Source organism: Rhincodon typus, chromosome 45 (assembly GCF_021869965.1).
Source record: "Rhincodon typus isolate 14 chromosome 45, sRhiTyp1.1, whole genome shotgun sequence".
Taxonomy (NCBI): Eukaryota; Metazoa; Chordata; class Chondrichthyes; order Orectolobiformes; family Rhincodontidae; genus Rhincodon; species Rhincodon typus.
In genome coordinates, this window is record NC_063376.1 from 5472778 (window position 1) to 5489482 (window position 16705).

At 45.5% G+C, this 16705-nt stretch overlaps 1 protein-coding gene across 17 annotated transcripts in view; it reads left to right on the forward strand.

Annotated features, from left to right (window-relative positions):
* Positions 1-13546, forward strand: part of LOC109910522 (nucleolin-like) — an 89027-nt gene extending 75481 nt beyond the window's left edge. For 15 of the 17 annotated variants that reach the window (XM_048620116.1, XM_048620121.1, XM_048620117.1 and 12 more), the window contains 6 exons: positions 2178-2295; positions 3517-3632; positions 5533-5650; positions 7996-8141; positions 9818-9932; positions 11261-11408. In XM_048620116.1, the coding sequence (XP_048476073.1) occupies positions 2178-2295; positions 3517-3632; positions 5533-5650; positions 7996-8141; positions 9818-9932; positions 11261-11378 (731 nt within the window). In that variant the 3' untranslated portion in view covers positions 11379-11408. Of the gene's footprint in view, positions 1-2177; positions 2296-3516; positions 3633-5532; positions 5651-7995; positions 8142-9817; positions 9933-11260; positions 11409-12835 lie in introns of those variants that run through there. The other 2 variants (XM_048620124.1, XM_048620132.1) reach the window with 2 other exon arrangements.
* Positions 13547-16705: the final 3159 nt, after the last annotated feature.

The following is a 16705-nucleotide window of genomic DNA, read 5'->3' on the forward strand; positions in this document are numbered from 1 at the left end:
AGATTGTCGCAGAAATGTTTGTTAAAAAGTTCACGTAATGGTGGGCATCACTGGCCAGGCCAGCATTTATTCCCCATCCCTAATTGCCCAGAGGGCAGTTAAGAGTCAACTACAGGTAAGGATGGCAGTTTCCTTCCCTAAAGGGCATTAGTGAACCAGATGGGTTTTTCCAACAATCAATCATGGATTCCTGGTCATCATTGGACTCTTAATTCCAGATTTTTATTGAATTCAAATTCCACCATCTACCATGTCATTTTGGAAACCAGGTCTCTGGGTTAATAGTCTAACAATAATACCACTAGGCCATCACCTCTCCTCCTTCATGTCCTTTGCGAGGGATATCTGTCTTCCTTACCTGGTCTAGCCTGTATGTGACTCCAGACCTATTGCAATATGGTTGACTCTGAACTGCCTCAGGAATGGTCTAATAAGCCACTGAATTGTATCAGACCATGTCAGGTAGAAAAGCAGTGTGGATGTACCCACATCATGCAGACTGCAGTGCTTTAAGAACGTAGCTCAGAGCCACCTTCCGCAGGGCAACAAATACTGTCCTTGTCAATCCTCCCAAGAATGAATGTGAAAAAGAAAATAATGTTAAGGTTGCAATTTTTTGCCCTGTTTGAGTAGCTGAAGTGAGTGTGAGACTCTTAGAAGATGCAACTGGGGAATATCCTTTGGAATCCTCCTGTTGCTGTAAAGGGAAGGAATTCGAGGATTCTGACCCAGCAACAGTGAAGGAACAGCGATATACTTCCAAGTCAGGATGGTGCGTAGCTTGGAAGGGAGCTTGCAATTTTGTCACTGCAAGTTTTGGATTCCCCTACCCTGGGGAAAAGACCTTGGCTATTCATCTTATCTGTGCCCCTCATGATTTTATAAACCTCCATAAGGTTGCTGCAGAGCATCTCATAGATTGTACACACTGCTGTCACGGAGTGTCAGAAGTGGAAGGAGTGAATGTTTTAGGTGCTGGATGGGTGTCAATCAAGTGGGATAACGTCCTGCACTACCAGAGGGTGCGTAAATCTCCACTGTTGTAAATCTATTCCTATCATTTTGCAGTGAAATGAAACTATTAGTGAACAGGAGGGTGACTTGGAACAAGGAACTTAATAGAAATATGCAGGATTACGGGGAGGATGTTACTATGTCTCTTTTGGAAAGCCAGTGTAGACATGGTCAGCCAAATGGCCTCCTTCCATGCTGGAACCATTTTCTGACTCTGCTGTCTCAATGTGTGGTTTGGTATCAGTTTTTTTTTCAAAAAAAATGCTCTTGGAGTCATACAGCACGTAAACAGACCCTTTGGGCCAACTCATCCATACTGACCAGGTTTCCTAAACTGAACAAGTCTCATTTGCCTGCATTTGGCCCATATCCCTCTAAACCCTTCGTATTTGTGTACCCATCCAGATCCCTTTTAAATGCTGTAATTGTACCATCCTCCACCACTTCCTCTAGCAGCTCGTGCCACACACACAACAGCCTCTGTGTGAAAAAGTTGCTCCTTAGATCCCTTTTAAATCTTTCCCCTCTCACCTTAAACCTATGCCCTCCAGTTTTGGGCTCCCGTAACCTGGAGGAAAGACCTTGACTAATCACCCTATCTATACCCCTCATGATTTTATAAACTTCCCTGAGGTCACCCCTCAGCCTCCTATGCTCCAGAGGAAAATGTCTCAGCCTTTCCTTATAACTCAAATCCTTCAGTCTTGGTAACATCCTTGTAAATCTTTTTTGCACCCTTCCCAGTTTAATAACATCCTTCCTATAGCAGGGCAACCAGAATTGCACACTGTATTCGAAATGTGGCCTCACCAATATCCTGTACAGCCAGAACATGACACCTCAACTCCTGTACTCACTGCTCTGACCGATGAAGGTAAACACGCCAAACACTGTCTTGTGAAGCATGTTGAGAAGTTTGACTACATGAAAGGTGCTATTCAAATATGCACAGCTGAAAGGAAAGCTGGGGAGATGTTGACGAAGAAGACAAATATGGAAAAGAACGGGAGCAGGCTAAAAAGGACAGATACTCACGCAAATTAAAGCAGCTTTTTGTGGGTCTGGAGTCTCATGGAGGCCAGACCAGGTAAAGATGACAGATTTCCTTCGCTGAATGTGATTAGTGAACCAGATGGATTTCATCATGTGTATTTGCTTTGTAGGAATTGATTCTAGGACACTCCATGTGAAAACCCTTCCAAGTGAAGTCTGCGCAAAGGACCTTAAACATTTATTTGAGAGAGTCGCTGGTGTATGGATATGTCAGAACGTTGACAAAAGGTACCTAGTCAGCTCGTGATTGGATTTGAAACACATGGCCTGAACGAGTGGCAAATGAGTGGCAATTCCTTTCTGAAAAGAATTGGATAGATTTTTGAAAAGGTATCGATTGAAAGAATCATACAGAAACAAATAAAGGGAGCAGGTTAATGGGGTACCTCTGTCAAAGAGTATGAGTAAGGTGGGCCGAATAGCTATTGTGTAATTCACATCTCAGCCATGCAGACCCCCTCCACAAAAACATCTCAATTGGAAGGAGATAGCAGGAACTGCAGTTGCTGGAGAGTCTGAGATAACCAGGTGTAGAGCTGGATGAACACAGCAGACCAAGCAGCATCAGAGGAGCAGGAAAGCTGACGTTTCGGGTCTAGGCCTTGTTATCTCAATTCGAAGGAGTTCAGTTCTCACAACGCCCTGGAAATACCTTCAAAACTTTTCTCTGCTTAATTGGTGGAGACTGCAACATTTAATGTGGGAGATTCCACATGGGGCGGGGGGGTGGTGTGAATCAGTGTTTAATCATGAGGGGCCAGTCATTTAAGACAGGAATGAATCATAGAATCTGTACAGTGTGGAAGCAGGCCATTTGGCCCATCGGGTCCACACCCACCCTCCGAAGAGCACCAAACCCAGCCCCATCCTGTTCCTGTAACCCTGCATTTCCCATGGCCTAACCCACCTAGCCTGCACATCCCTGGACACTATGGGGTAATCTAGCATGGCCAGTCCATCTAACCTGCACATCTTTGGACTGTGGGAGGAAACCCATGCAGACACAGGGAGAACGTGCAAACCCCACACAGACAGTCGCCCAAGGGCGGAATCAAACCTGGGTCCCTGGTGCCGTGAGGCAGCAGTACTAGCCACTGAGCCACTGTGCCACCTGGCATGATGAGGGGACTTTATTTCCCTTTGAGGGTCAGAAATCTTTGGAACTGCCTTCCTGAAAAGGCGATGGAAGCAGAGGTGGATAGATTCCTGATCACCGAGGGGCGGTGAAAGGTTATGAGGGTTGGACGGGGTGGGTAGGAATTTGGATTAATCAGATCAGCCGCAGTTGGCAAGGCAATAAAAGTGTCAAGCAATTTCAACCTATGGTCAGTAAGTGGCTTAGCTTTAAATTCATTATTCTTAAAACTGTGAACAATGGCACAGAAGATCTACCAATATAATGTGTTAAAATGTAACTGAGTGCATCATTGTCTTGTTGTTTTTGGCCAGGTTTGCTTTTGTCGTGTTTGAGACAGAAGAAGACGCAGCAAATGCGCTAAGTAACAGTGAAATAGAATGCAGAGGAAACCTACTCCGACTACAGCGTGCATGTCTGACGAAACAAAGTATGTCTGTTAATAAACGTGTGGTCCAGTCATAGAGTCAAAGAAGTCTACAGCATGGAAACAGGCCCTTTGGCCCAACTTGTCCATGCTGCCCAGTTTTCACAATTAAACTAATCCCATTTGTCTTTGTTTGGTCAATATCCCTCCATACCCATCCCACCCATGTCCCTGTGTAAATGTCTCTTAAATGACAACATTGTACTCACTTGCCCCACTACTTTTGGCAGCCCATTCCAGACACTCATCACCCTCTGTGTGAAACAAATTGCCCCTTTGGACCCTTTTGTATCTCTCCCCTCTCACCTTAAATCCTAAGGTTTTAGACTCTCCTACTATAGGGACAAGCTGTTGGCTATCATCTACCTTATCAATGCCTCTCATGATTTTATTGACCTAATCAGTCTGCTACATTCCAGTGAAAAGAGTCCCAGCCTATGTAACCTCTGCTTATAACTCAAACCTTGCAGTCCAGTTGGCACCCTGGTAAATCTTTTCTGCACTCTTTCTAGCTTAATAACATACTCTCAATAGTCAGTCCACCAGATCATTTCCATTAAAGGTGCCCACAGCAGCTTCCTTCACCACTGACCCCATGCCATGTGTTTGTCACTCCATGTGAATCTGTCCCTGGCTTCAAGCCCCATTTGTTGTTTGTTAATTAAGACCCATATTACCTTCCACCAGTTTAACTCAATGTACACAGAATGCACGCTTGGGTTTCTCCACTCAATCCTCAGAACCAAGAATTTGACAACTGGGCAGTCAGCCAATGTGGCTTTTCTGTGCATTATCTCCAGTGCCTGAATGGCCTGCCTTGTGTCAGAGAACTGGACAGAGCTGTCATCGTCAGGTTCAGCACATCAGTTCATTTGTGGGATATGACATGGCTGGCATGACCTGCACTTATTGCCCAGCCTAACAGTCTTCCACTAAGCAGAGGGATTTACTCTGTTTCGAATCATGTCCTGGGTGTATTTGATGGAAACAGTGTGGAGAGAGCTTTACTTTCACTTTAAAAGAGTAGAGGGAGCTTTACTCTGTACCTAACCTTCTGCTGCCCCTGTCAAAGAACAAACAACAGTACAGCACAGGAACAGACCTTCCTGCCCACCAAGCTTGTGCCAACACATGACGCTTTTCTAAACTGAAAACCTTTTGCCTCTTAAGCAGCCTGTATCACTCTATTCCCTGTCTATTCATGTATCTGTCAAGATGCCTCTTAAACATTGCTGTTTTATCTGCTTTTACCACCTCCTTTGGCAGTACATTCCAAGCACTTACCATCCTCTGTTTAAAGAAAACTTGTTCCTCCTTTAAAGTTACCCCCTCCCTTAGCTTAAACCTCTCCACCCCCACCCCAGTAACTGACAGTTCTACCCTAGGAAAAATACTCCGACTATCCATTCCATCCATGCCTCTCAAAATTTTGTAAACTTCTATGAGATCACCCCACATCCTTCGATCTTCAAGTGACAACAGACCAAGTTTGTCCAATCTGCCCTCATAGTTAAAACCCTCCAAACAAGGCAACATCCTGGTAAAGCTTTTCTGTACCCTCTTCAAAGCATCCACATCCTTCCTATAGTGTGGCGACCAGAACTGTATGCAGTCCTGTGAATGGTTAATGGGGCAGTGTGGAGGAAGCTTTTAATTTCAGTTTAAAGGACTAAAGGCAGCTTTACTCTGTATTTAACCCTGTCCTATCCCTGTGTTGGGACTGTCTGATGGGAATAGTGTTGAGGGAGTTTACTCTGTATCTAACCCCATGCTGTCCCTGTCCTGGTAGTGATGTCAATGAGACAAGGCAGTCACGTTGGGTATATATTTATTTGGGTGTCCTTTGCCTGGAATGTGAAATGCAGCTTACAATGCACTGAAATGCCAACTGTTATTTCTGCAGAGAAAAGGAAAATTCTCATGGTGAAAAACCTGCCTTACCCAATCAGTAAAAAATATCTAAGATCTATATTTAATGATGCCGAGGATGTCCACGTGTCGAAAGGCAGCCAGTCACAAGGGTGAGTAAAACTTGGCCCATGAGCAATAAATTGCATTCATATAGTACCTTTCACTGGTAACCCATCTCGGCATTTCAGAGGTGTGTTATTAAACAATATTTGACACTGAGCTTCGTGAAATAATGGAAGGGGGGGGTCAAAAGCTTGGTTGAAATTGTCATTTTCAAAAGGGAAGGTTTAGGGATAGAATTCTAGAGCTTAGTGCCTAGGCAGCTGAAGAGACAGTCACTGGTGGTGAAGGAGATCAGTGTTTGGGAAGGGCAGTGACTGGTGGGACACTGAGATCCCCATGTGTTGGGAAGAACTGGCAGAGGGCAACAGAGTTTGAGTGGAGGCAAAACCCCAGCGGGTTTTGAAAACAGAAGATGAAAAAGTTAAAACAGGGACAGACACAGAGGACGTTGGAGAAACTCAGCAAGGTCTAGCAGTATCTGTGGAGAGAGAGAAACTGAGTTAACGTTTCATGTCCTGTGTGACTCTTCAGAACAGTTCTGAAGATGCGGCACACTGGACTCAAAACATGAACTTTTTCTGTCTCTCTCCCTCCACAGACCTTGCTGAGTTCCTCTGTGTTTGTTTCAGATTTTCAGCATTGCAGTATTTTTGCTTCTATTCGAGAAGTTGACATCGAGGGTTTGTGACAGACTGGAAGCCATGGCAGCTAATGGATTAGCATGGACGTGGTGTGTGTGATGATGTGGGCAGCAGAGAGCTAGCTGTCTCGGGTAAATGGCCTGACATCCCATTAATTTTAAAGGAAATAGATAGTAGGGTTCTCAACAGAGCTCCGACTGATGAATTGGAAAAACTAGGGGAGGAGGTGCATAGTAGTGTCACTGAGCTTCTAATCCAGAGGCCCAGATGAATTCTCTGGGGGTACAGGTTCAATTCCTACCATGGCAATTGCGGGGGGAGTTCAATTTGATTACTAAAATTTGGAATATGAAGCTAGACTCAGTAATTACTTTTTATTCATTCATGGGATGAGGACTTCACTGGCTAGGCAGCATTAATTGCCCGTCCCTAATTGGCCAGAGGGCAATTAAGAGTCAACTCCATTGCTTTGGGCCTGGAGTCACATGTAGGCCAGACCAGGTAAGGATGGCAGTTTCCTTCCCTAAAGGACATTAGTGAACCAGGTGGGTTTTTCCAACAATCAACAATGGATTTGTGGTCATCAGTAGACTCTTAATTCCTGATATTTATTAAATTCACATTCCACCATCTGCTATGGTGGGTTTCGAACTCCGGTTCCCAGAACGTATAAGTCATACAGCATGGAAACAGACTCTTCTGCCCAACCAGTCCATGTCGACCATATTTCCAAACTAAATAATTAGTCCCATCTGCCTGTGCTTGGTCCGTATCCCTCCAAACGTTTCTTATTCATGTACTTAATCTAAATGTCTTTTAAACGTTGTAATTGTACCCGCATCTACCACTTCCTCAGGAAGTTCATTCCACACACGAACCACTCTCTGTGTAATAAAAAAAATTGCCCCTTCTTTTGCATGTTTCTCCTCTCACCTTATACGTATGCCCCCGGTCTTGAAATGCCCCACCCTAGGGAAAAGACCCTTGTTATTTACCTTATCCATACCCCTCATTATTTTATAAACCTCTATAAGGTCACCTCTCAACCTCCAATGCTCCAGTGAAAAAATTCCCAGTTTATCCAGCCTCTCCTTTATAACTCAAACCCTCCATACCCAGCAACCTCCTGGTAAATCTTTTCTGAGAACTCCTCCATCTTAATAATATCCTTCCTATAACAGGGCTTCCAGAAGAGGCCTCACCAACGTCCTGTACAACCTTCAAATAACGTCCTGACTCCTATACTCAAACTTACCTGGGTCTCTGGATTAACAGTCCAGTGATAATACCACTAGACCATCACTTCCCCCTAGTGCTGACCACAACTACTATCATCGATTGCTCTTCAGGGAAGGGAATGTGCTGTCTTTACCCGTTCTGGCCTAAAAGTGACTATCGACCCACTGCGACAGAACTGACCCTTAGCTGTCCTCTGAAACGGCCTAGCAAGCCAATCAGTTCAAAGGGCAGTTAGGGATGGGCAACAAACGCTGGCCTTGCCACGGCAATACCCGCTTCCCGTGAAAGAATGAACCGAAGAAAGTCACTTGGAGGGAAGAAATGTACAGAGTAATGAGGAAAGAGGAAGGTAAAGGAGATTGATAAACTCGCTTTCTATGAAGGGGGCCAGCATCGGCCCAGTAGGCCAAACGGCTCGCACGCTGGATGTTGAGAGAGATCTGGAAAGTTCATGTGTGAAGCGGGGAAAAGGGCGGTTTGCTATGTTTTACAATTTGTTGCTGACGTTGCAGAACTGCCTATGTGGAGTACAAGACGGTGAAACGAGCCAAAACTGCTCTGAAGGACTTCCGAAGCAGAGGTGTTCCAGGCCAGGCAGTTCGAGTCTCTTCGATAGAGGAAGGGCAAGAGAGCCCAGGATGCCAATCGGAAGGTTCTGGTATGTACCGGTGCACATGGTCCATTTCCCAAATGCAAACCTGCTGGAGATTAGTGCAGTTTGAACCACCTCGACCACGTTGAATCGCCGTGCGCTGCTTTCCAACATGGAAGCTACCACTGCTGCTAGCATTTTCTCTTCCTACCAGCTGAATTGTGACCTTCTGGCCTTAGGCTCTGGGAATGATGTGACGCAGGTGTGACTCCAGACTCACTGCATCTTGGCTGATGTTACACCGACTGGTGGATTTGAGTCATGAGGAGAGGCTGAATAGGCTGGGACTTTTCTCTCTGGAGCGTCGGAGGCTGAGGCGTGACCTCAGAAGTTTATAAAATCATGGGTGAATAGCCGAGGTCTTTTTCCCAAGGGTGGGGAGTCTAAAACTAGAGGGCATAGGTTTAAGGTGAGAGGGGTAAGATTTAAAAGAGACCTGAGGGGGACCTTTTTCACACAGAGGGTGGTGTGTGTATGGAATGAGCTGCCAGAGGAAGCGATAGAGGTGGGTACAATTACAACATTGAAAAGACATTTGGACAGGCACATGAATAGGAAAGGTTCAGAGGGATATGGGCCAGACACCGGCAAATGGGACTAGTTCAGTTTAGGATACCTGGTTGGCATGGACACGTTGGGCCGAAGGGTCTGTTTCCGTGCTGTACATCTCTATGATTCTATAACTGCTCTCTGAACCAGTCGAACAAGCTGTTTAGCTCAAGGTGGGTGTTAGGGACGGGCTACAAATGCTGGCTGTGCCCAGCAATACCCTCACATCCCATCGAAAGTATTAATTGATCAGGATTCATAGGATCTCGAGTGCAGATGTGACCAGGTGTAAAAAGTAAATCAGTGGTTGGTCAGGGAGGGATGAGCATGTATACAGGCTTCCCACTGGCATTTCACACAGGAGCACTCCAGCCCTGGACCAGTTGAAGCTCTCAAGTGGGCAGTGAAGTGTCTCTTGCCACATGTGAAAATGGCCTGCTTAACCTCAGACTCAGGGGGGAGACTCCTGATTCAGCACTCTGCAGTGCATGGAGGCCCGTCCCCTACTGAACCAACTCCCATCCTGGGTCGTCCTGACACTCCCCGACCAACGGACTCACGGGACACGATTGGCATCAGAGTTGCCCTCTGACTGGTTGCAGTGCCAGTAGTGGCCATTGCTCTCAGTGGCGCTGTTGGGCCGGAAGAGCTGCCAGGTCTCCGAATGGTTGGCAGCTCTTGGGAAGTAGGATCTCGACCTTGATGGAGATGGACACCCCATCATTGGGCCTAATGGGTGTAAAGTCTGCCTGGGAATCCCAGGAATCCCCATGGATAGGATCACTGTGTAAAATCCAGAACTCTGTAAGGTGGCAACGCTCCCCTTCCATATAATTCCCTTGCTGCTGCAGTTCACAGAGTTTGGCATTGCCCCATCTAATCGATAATAATTTTTCTTTTACGGTGTCTTCTCTGAAAATGGAGAGAAAAGGCAAATCTTTTTAATCTGGTGTTCTTGCATCTTAAGTGCAAGATGGAAATCATCAAAACCGTGTTTCTTTTTAACAGCAATACACCCATGCCTTCTCTCCTGGTATTTCCAGTGACGAGGTTGCCTCTTCGCCCCAAGTTCTGACGGAACCGAAGAACGAGAGTTTTTTCAGACTGCGCTGACCTGCTTTCTCTCCTTTCAGATTCCACCAGATCCCTGTTTATATGGGGTCTGTCAAACCAAACAACAGTCGAAACGTTAAAATCAACCTTCAAGGAGGCCGTGGATGCCAGGATACCACGGAAAATGGGAAAGAGGTGAGCGTTTGCTGACTTGGAGATAACACAGACCAATCCCCGTGATCACCATTCCATAGGGGATTTGGGGAGCTCTCCCTGTGTCTTGTCAAAGATTTATTTATCCCAGCCCGTGCAACTACCATTATCAAAAGCAAAACATGTTATCTGGTTGTTATCACCATTTGCAGGAGCTGACTGTGTACAAACTGGCAGCCAGCTTTCTTACAGCACATAGTAACTACATTTCAAAATGTGAGCCTTCGATTATGAATTGCTTTGGTGTGATCTGAAGGTGATGGGGGAGTGTGACGGCCTGGAGGTATTATCACTAGGCTGTTAATCCAGAGACCCAGGTAATGTCTTGGGGATAACAAGATGTAGAGCTGGATGAACACAGCAGGCCAAGCAGCATCAGAGGAGCAGGAAAGCTGACGTTTCGGGCTTAGACCCTCCTTCAGGGTCTTGGGGACCCAGGTTCAAATCCCACCACAGCAGATAGTAGAATTTGAATTCAGATTTTAAAGAAAAAATGTCTGGAATTAAGAGTCTTAATGATGACGGTGAATCCATTGTTGATTGTTGGAAAAGCCCGTCAGGTTCACTAACATCCTTTCAGGAAGGAAACGGCCATCCTTACCTGGTCTGGCCTACGTGTGACTCCAGACCCACTGCAACGTGGTTGATTCTTGAGCTGCCCTCTGAGCAATTAAGGATAGGCAAGAAATGCTGGCCTGGCCAAAGTCCCACGAGCAAATTAAAAAAAAAAGTTGTGAAAGGTGCTATGCAGCTCGAACCTTCCTGTAAAATAACAAATATTAAACATTCAAAAGCAGGGTAAATGCCATGTTATCAAGGAGCTTATTTCTCGTAGCTGCTTCCTTGCTGTATTGGAAATGTTCCCTACCACAGTTGTGCTGTTGAGTGGAGGAATTAACCAGGCTTCTGATCCCTGATGGCTGACCAATCAAATTATGACTTGGCTTGACGCATTTTGAGGTTGAATAGTTTACTGACGGGCTTCCTCCTCTGCTCTCAGGTGAAAGATGTCCGCCTGTTTGTTTGCGGGGGTGGGCTGGTATGCTTGCCAAGCAGTTTCAGAGCAGAAAAGAATGCAAATGGGTCACTGTATTTTCTGACTGTTACCATAACCTCGTATGTTAGATACAACCTTGTCTCGCAAGCAAGTGGGAGCAGGGTTGGATGCAGTACTGTGGGTGATTTACTTGGAAAGAAAGTTTTATTTTTAAAATTGGGCTCAGGTGAGAAGGTGTCGGGATGTGTTTCCAAAGTGTTGACACCCCCACCCCCCCCCCCCCCCCCCCCCCCCCGGCCTTTTTGTTCTGTAGGTTTGCCTTTGTGGACTTTAAGACGGCGGAGGAGGCGCGGAGAGCAAGGGCAGAGTTTCAGGACGTGGAGATAGACGGCAGGCAAATGAAGCTATACTTCACCAACTCCGCACAGTGAGGGGAAGAGGCCACATGTGACCCGGTCACCGATGGTATGCACCAGCCCAGCAGGAGAAATATGGTGGCGTAGCGGTAATGTTGCTGGGCTAGTAATCCAGAGGCCTAGGTCAGTGAGCTGGGTTCAAATCCCACCAGGGCATCTAATAGAATTTAAATTCAATTTTTTGATCAAAACGAATCCAGAATATCAAAACTGGCCCTGGAACTATTGTCGATTGTGCCCATATAGTTCACTAAAGTCCTTTATTAATGGAAACCTGCCCCTCCTTACCAGGTCTGGCCTACATGGGACTCCAGACCCGCAGAAAACAAGTTGTCTCTGAGCTGCTCTCATTGTTTTTAATACCCAGTCGCTTTTACATGCAACTGAGCGTCTTTCCCACCACCAAATCACCATGACTTCTTTCACTTTTTTACATAAACTACTAAACAATCACCGCCAACACTGAGCTATCCTCCAGTATAACCAGGGGTGGGAAACGCATGACGTCCACACACCCGTTGGAAGAATAAATTGAAAGAAAAGATGAGAAGACTTGTGTAAATGCGAATTAGAATTAGGTTTTATGGTCACGTGTACTCCAATACAGGAGAAGTGTACACAAGTACCTAAGTACAAAATCTTGTTCAACATTACAGTCCTTCTCTAAGTGCTTAGCCGTACTGGCCTCATAATTCCCATGTGGGCTCGACCTCCTCCATGCTGCACAAATCCACTCTCCACAGGAGGTAAATCGATTAAAGAAAGAAAAAATAATAGCAGTGAACGTAGAAAACAAAAGTGAAAGCAGATGGAGCTGATGAGCTCCAGGCAGGAGCCTGCACGCTGTATGGCCTGCTCTGCTCTGAATTAAAATGGATAGCCCTGGGTTGGGCATGGGCACGTCGAAACTAGGAAACATAAACTTTTAATCGTCACCCAGAAGGAAGGTAGGAATAAGCTCCTTAGCCAGGAAGTGGTGAGAATGTGGAACTGGTTACCCAGGAAGTGATTGAGGCAAGGAAGGGGTGAAGGGGTGCAGATAGGCTCCACAGGGAGATGTGTGGTGACATGACTCTTGTCCCACACAAAGTGGGGGGCTCCAGGGTCACAGACTCCAAGCTGCAGCTGCCCCGACTGAGTTATAACAGCTGCCCACTGTCGCAGGGGTTTCTCACACGGTGGGCCAAGGAGCCTGTTCCTGTGCTATTACTGTTCTACATCCCCCTGCTCAGACAGGTCTCCCTGCCCACCCCTGCTACCCTGACCAACATCCTGCCGCTCTCTCTCTGTTCTCACTGAGAGTTTACAACACATCCCAAGCGTTCAAAACTGGATCAAAGTGGATTATGAAGGGCTGGACCAGCATTGTGGCCTTTTGAGAGAATCTAGCAAACCACCCAGTCCATTTGTATTGAACACAGTTTTAAATACCATAACTCACATGCTTCTGCTCTCTCCCTGTTCTATTACAGGTGAACCCAGATCCCACAGGATCCCAGACCTTCAGGAAAAGCCAGCAAGCAAACAAAATGTTCTCCTATCAGTTTCCAAAGCCAAATGTTGCGGTTCTATCGATTTGGCCCGAGATTGTTGGCTTTTACATACAACTGTTTTGACAGCCTGAATTTTTTCTCTTCCCCCAAGACCACTTGTATTTTATATCAAGATGTAACCTGAGATTGTTCATCTGTACCTGCTGGTAATTTAGTTTGTTCCCAGTTTTTTTATTTTCCTCTTAAGATTTGCCTGTGTCCCGAATATCCCCCATTCAATTCCGGTGTTGTCCCCGTCAGCCTTTAAACTTTACCATATTGCTGTGTCTTACACTGACCGTTAGGGAGCAGCAGATGACAGCGTTGAACAAGGGGCTGGCTAGGGTTATAAGGAAAGATGAAGACAGAAATTGCTGGAAAAGCTCAGCTGGCCTGAGCCTCAGAACTTCTGAGGAAGGGTCACTGGACCCGAAATTCTGATTTCACTGCCCAGACGCTGCCAGATCTCTGAGCTTTTCTGGAAATTCCTGTTTTAGTTTCTGATTTCCAGCATCCGCAGTTCTTTCGATTTTTACTTAGTTTCTTTCAGGTCTAGCCAGACTGTGCTTTTACTCGGTCCTTGTTGATTTCAGTTTTAATCTCTGTACTGGGTGTCAGTAACTAAATAAAAAGGAACAGTGCTGATTTTAACTTTTTCTTTTGATTCTACATTCAGGGGATGCAGATATCACTGCTTAGGCTGGGATTTCTTGCCTAGAAGGCAGTTAAGAATGAACCATATTGGTGTGGGTCTGGAGTTACATGTCAGCTAGACTGGCAGATTTCATTTCCCTGAAGTGAAATAGATTGTGGCTTTTTTCTTTTGGGGAGGCAATGGCCTGGTGGTATTATCACTGGACTGTTAATCCAGAGACCCAGGTAACGTTCTGGGGGGCTTGGGTTCAAATTCCGCCACGGTAGATGGTGGTATTTGAATTCATTAAAAAAAATTCTTGAATTAAGAGTCTAACAATGACCACAAAACCATTGCTGATTGTTGGAAAAACCCATCCGGTTCATTAATGCCCTTTAAGGAAGGAAACTGCCATCCTTACCTGGTCTGGCCTACATGTGACTCTAGACCCACAGCAATATGGTTGACTCCTAACTGCCCTCTGGGGAATTAGGGTTGGGCAATAAATACTGGCCTGGCCTAGCCAGCGACACCCTCATCATGTGTATGAATAAAAAAAAATCATCAACAGTAGTTACCTGGACGCTGTAAGGCAAGCTTTCTTTTATTTTAGTTTTCTTTTATGTACTGAATTCGAGTTTCAAAAATGATTATCATCACTGGCTGTAATTTGGCTGTTGATAATCTATTGGATTTCCCGTGGGCTGGAGAGAATGTCAGAGAATTGAGATGCTTTCGAACTTCTCTTCTGCCTACAGCAGTTGCGTGTATGTAGTCCACATTAACTGACTGGCAAACGTATTCTGATGTACCCTGAACTAGGGACATAGGTGCTGCCCCTCTGCACCAGTGAGGAACGGGGCTTCTACTATTCCTGATTGTGCTGCCCTGAGAAGGGGGCTTGTTGCATTTTAAGTTTCTCACCCCTCTTCCCTACAATCCCAATAGAGTCAAGATTAAAGTTGACTGTCATATGATCTGGGCTCAAAAATGGACAATAACCATGTGCCAACACACCCAAGGGACCTATGCACAGTAAGGGAGTCAGTGCTTTCTGTTCAGAAGGCCGATCGAGTGATAATGCATCTTTCAAATTTAAAAAAAAGGATTCTCGGAATGGTCAGCGGGTCTGGCTGCATCTGTGAAAGGTCACTGGCTTAAAATGTTAACACACTTTATCAGCAGACAGTGCCTGCTGTGCTGAGCAATTGCTTCTGTTTTTGTTTTGAATTTCCCGTGCCTGCTGTATTTGGTTTCAGTCTTGTTCCTGGTTTGAAAGTATAAGTTGAGGTGGGTGTTTGCACAATAATTTATTGTATGTCGCAACTCTTGTTTTTATTTGAAATGAACATAGCTGTCAAGAATCTATTACCTTCCAGTAGGTGTGCTTTCAATTTATGCACCTAATTAGCCATTAGACCCACTGACATGTTTTAATTTTCATTTTCTTTTCAACCACAATGTTTTAGCATGGAAAGAACTCAGAATTAGAGTTTTCGAGAAGATTTGTAGCTCGGGTTGTGGGTGAGGTTGTAGACTTGCTTACCGAGCTGGTGGGTGATGGTTGCAAATGTTTCGTTTCCCTGCTAGGTAACATGGTCAGTGCACCTCCGGTGAAACGTTGGTGTTCTGTTCGGCTTGTTATTTATATACCTCGGTTTGCTGGGGTATTACTCCTGGTTTCTCAGTGGTTTGTACACGGGTTGTAATTCAATGTGTTTGTTGATGGAGTTCCGGTTGGAATACCAGGCCTCCAGGAATTCCCTGGCGTGTCTCTGTGTTGATTGTGTGATTATGGATGTGTTGTCCCAGTCAAATTTGTGTCCCTCATTGTCCGTGTGTAGTGAGACAAGTGAGAATTGGTCGTGTCTCTTGATGGCTAGTTGTCGTTCGTGTATCTGTATGGTCAGTTTTCTTCCGGTTTGGCTTATGTAGTCTTTCTCACAGTCCTTGCGTGGTATTTTATATGTTGCACTGGTTTTTGTTGAGGTTGCAGACATGCTAGCCGAGCCGGTGGGTTTGTCACCCTGCTGGGTAGCATCGTCAGTGCGCCTCCGGTGAAGCATCGGTGTTCTGTCCTGTTTGTTATGAACATTAAGGATCCCATACTCAAAACCAGCAAAACCGGTGTAATATACAAAATACCACGCAAGGACTGTGAGAAACACTACAAAGGCCAAACTGGAAGAAAACTGACTATACAGATACATGAACGCCAACTAGCCACCAAGAGACACAACCAATTCTCACTCCTCTCACTATACACCGACAATGAGGGACACAAATTCGACTGGGACAACACATCCATAATCGCACAATCCAATAGAGACACGCCAGGGAGTTCCTGGAGGCCTGGCATTCCAACCGGAACTCCACCAACAAACACATTGAATTAGACCCTGTGTACAAACCACTGAGAAACAGAACTGGAAGTAATACCCCAGCAAACCGAGGCATATAAATAACAAACATCACATAAATAATAACATCAGTAAATAACAAGCAGTACAGGACACTGACGCTTCACTGTAGGCGAGCTGACGATGTTACCTAGCAGGGGGAACAAAACGTTGGCAACCAAACCCAATGGCTTGGCGAACATGTCTACAACCTCAATGTTAGAATTAGATTCATTGAACCTAGGCAAAGAGCTTTTTTATCGGGAAAAGTTTGAATGTGTTTCTGTTTATCTGCTTTGATGAACCTTACTGAAAAACCACCATTCCTGCTTAAATCTGTAGACCAAAGAGTGCCTTGGCTGACTGTGTGATTAAAAAGAATTAGAATTGGGTTTTATTGGCCCATGTACTCAATTACAGGAGGCCAGAAACAGGCCAGTCGGACCAACTAAGAGAATAAGGGGAGATGGCAACATGATGGTAACGTCACTAGATTAGTTACTCGGGAGGGTGGGGGGGCATGCGTTTGAATCTCGCCCACAGCAGCTAGTAGGATTTGATTCCAATTTATCAATACACCTGGAGTTGAAAGCTGGGCTCGGTGACGTTGATCACAAAGAACATTATTGATTGCCCTAAAAACATCATCTGGTTCACCAACGTCCTTTACGGGAAGGAAATCTGCTGTCTTTACCCGGTCTGACCTACATGTGACTCCAGACCCACAGCCAATGTACACTGCCTGCTGAAATGGCCGAGCAAGCCACTCAGTTCAAG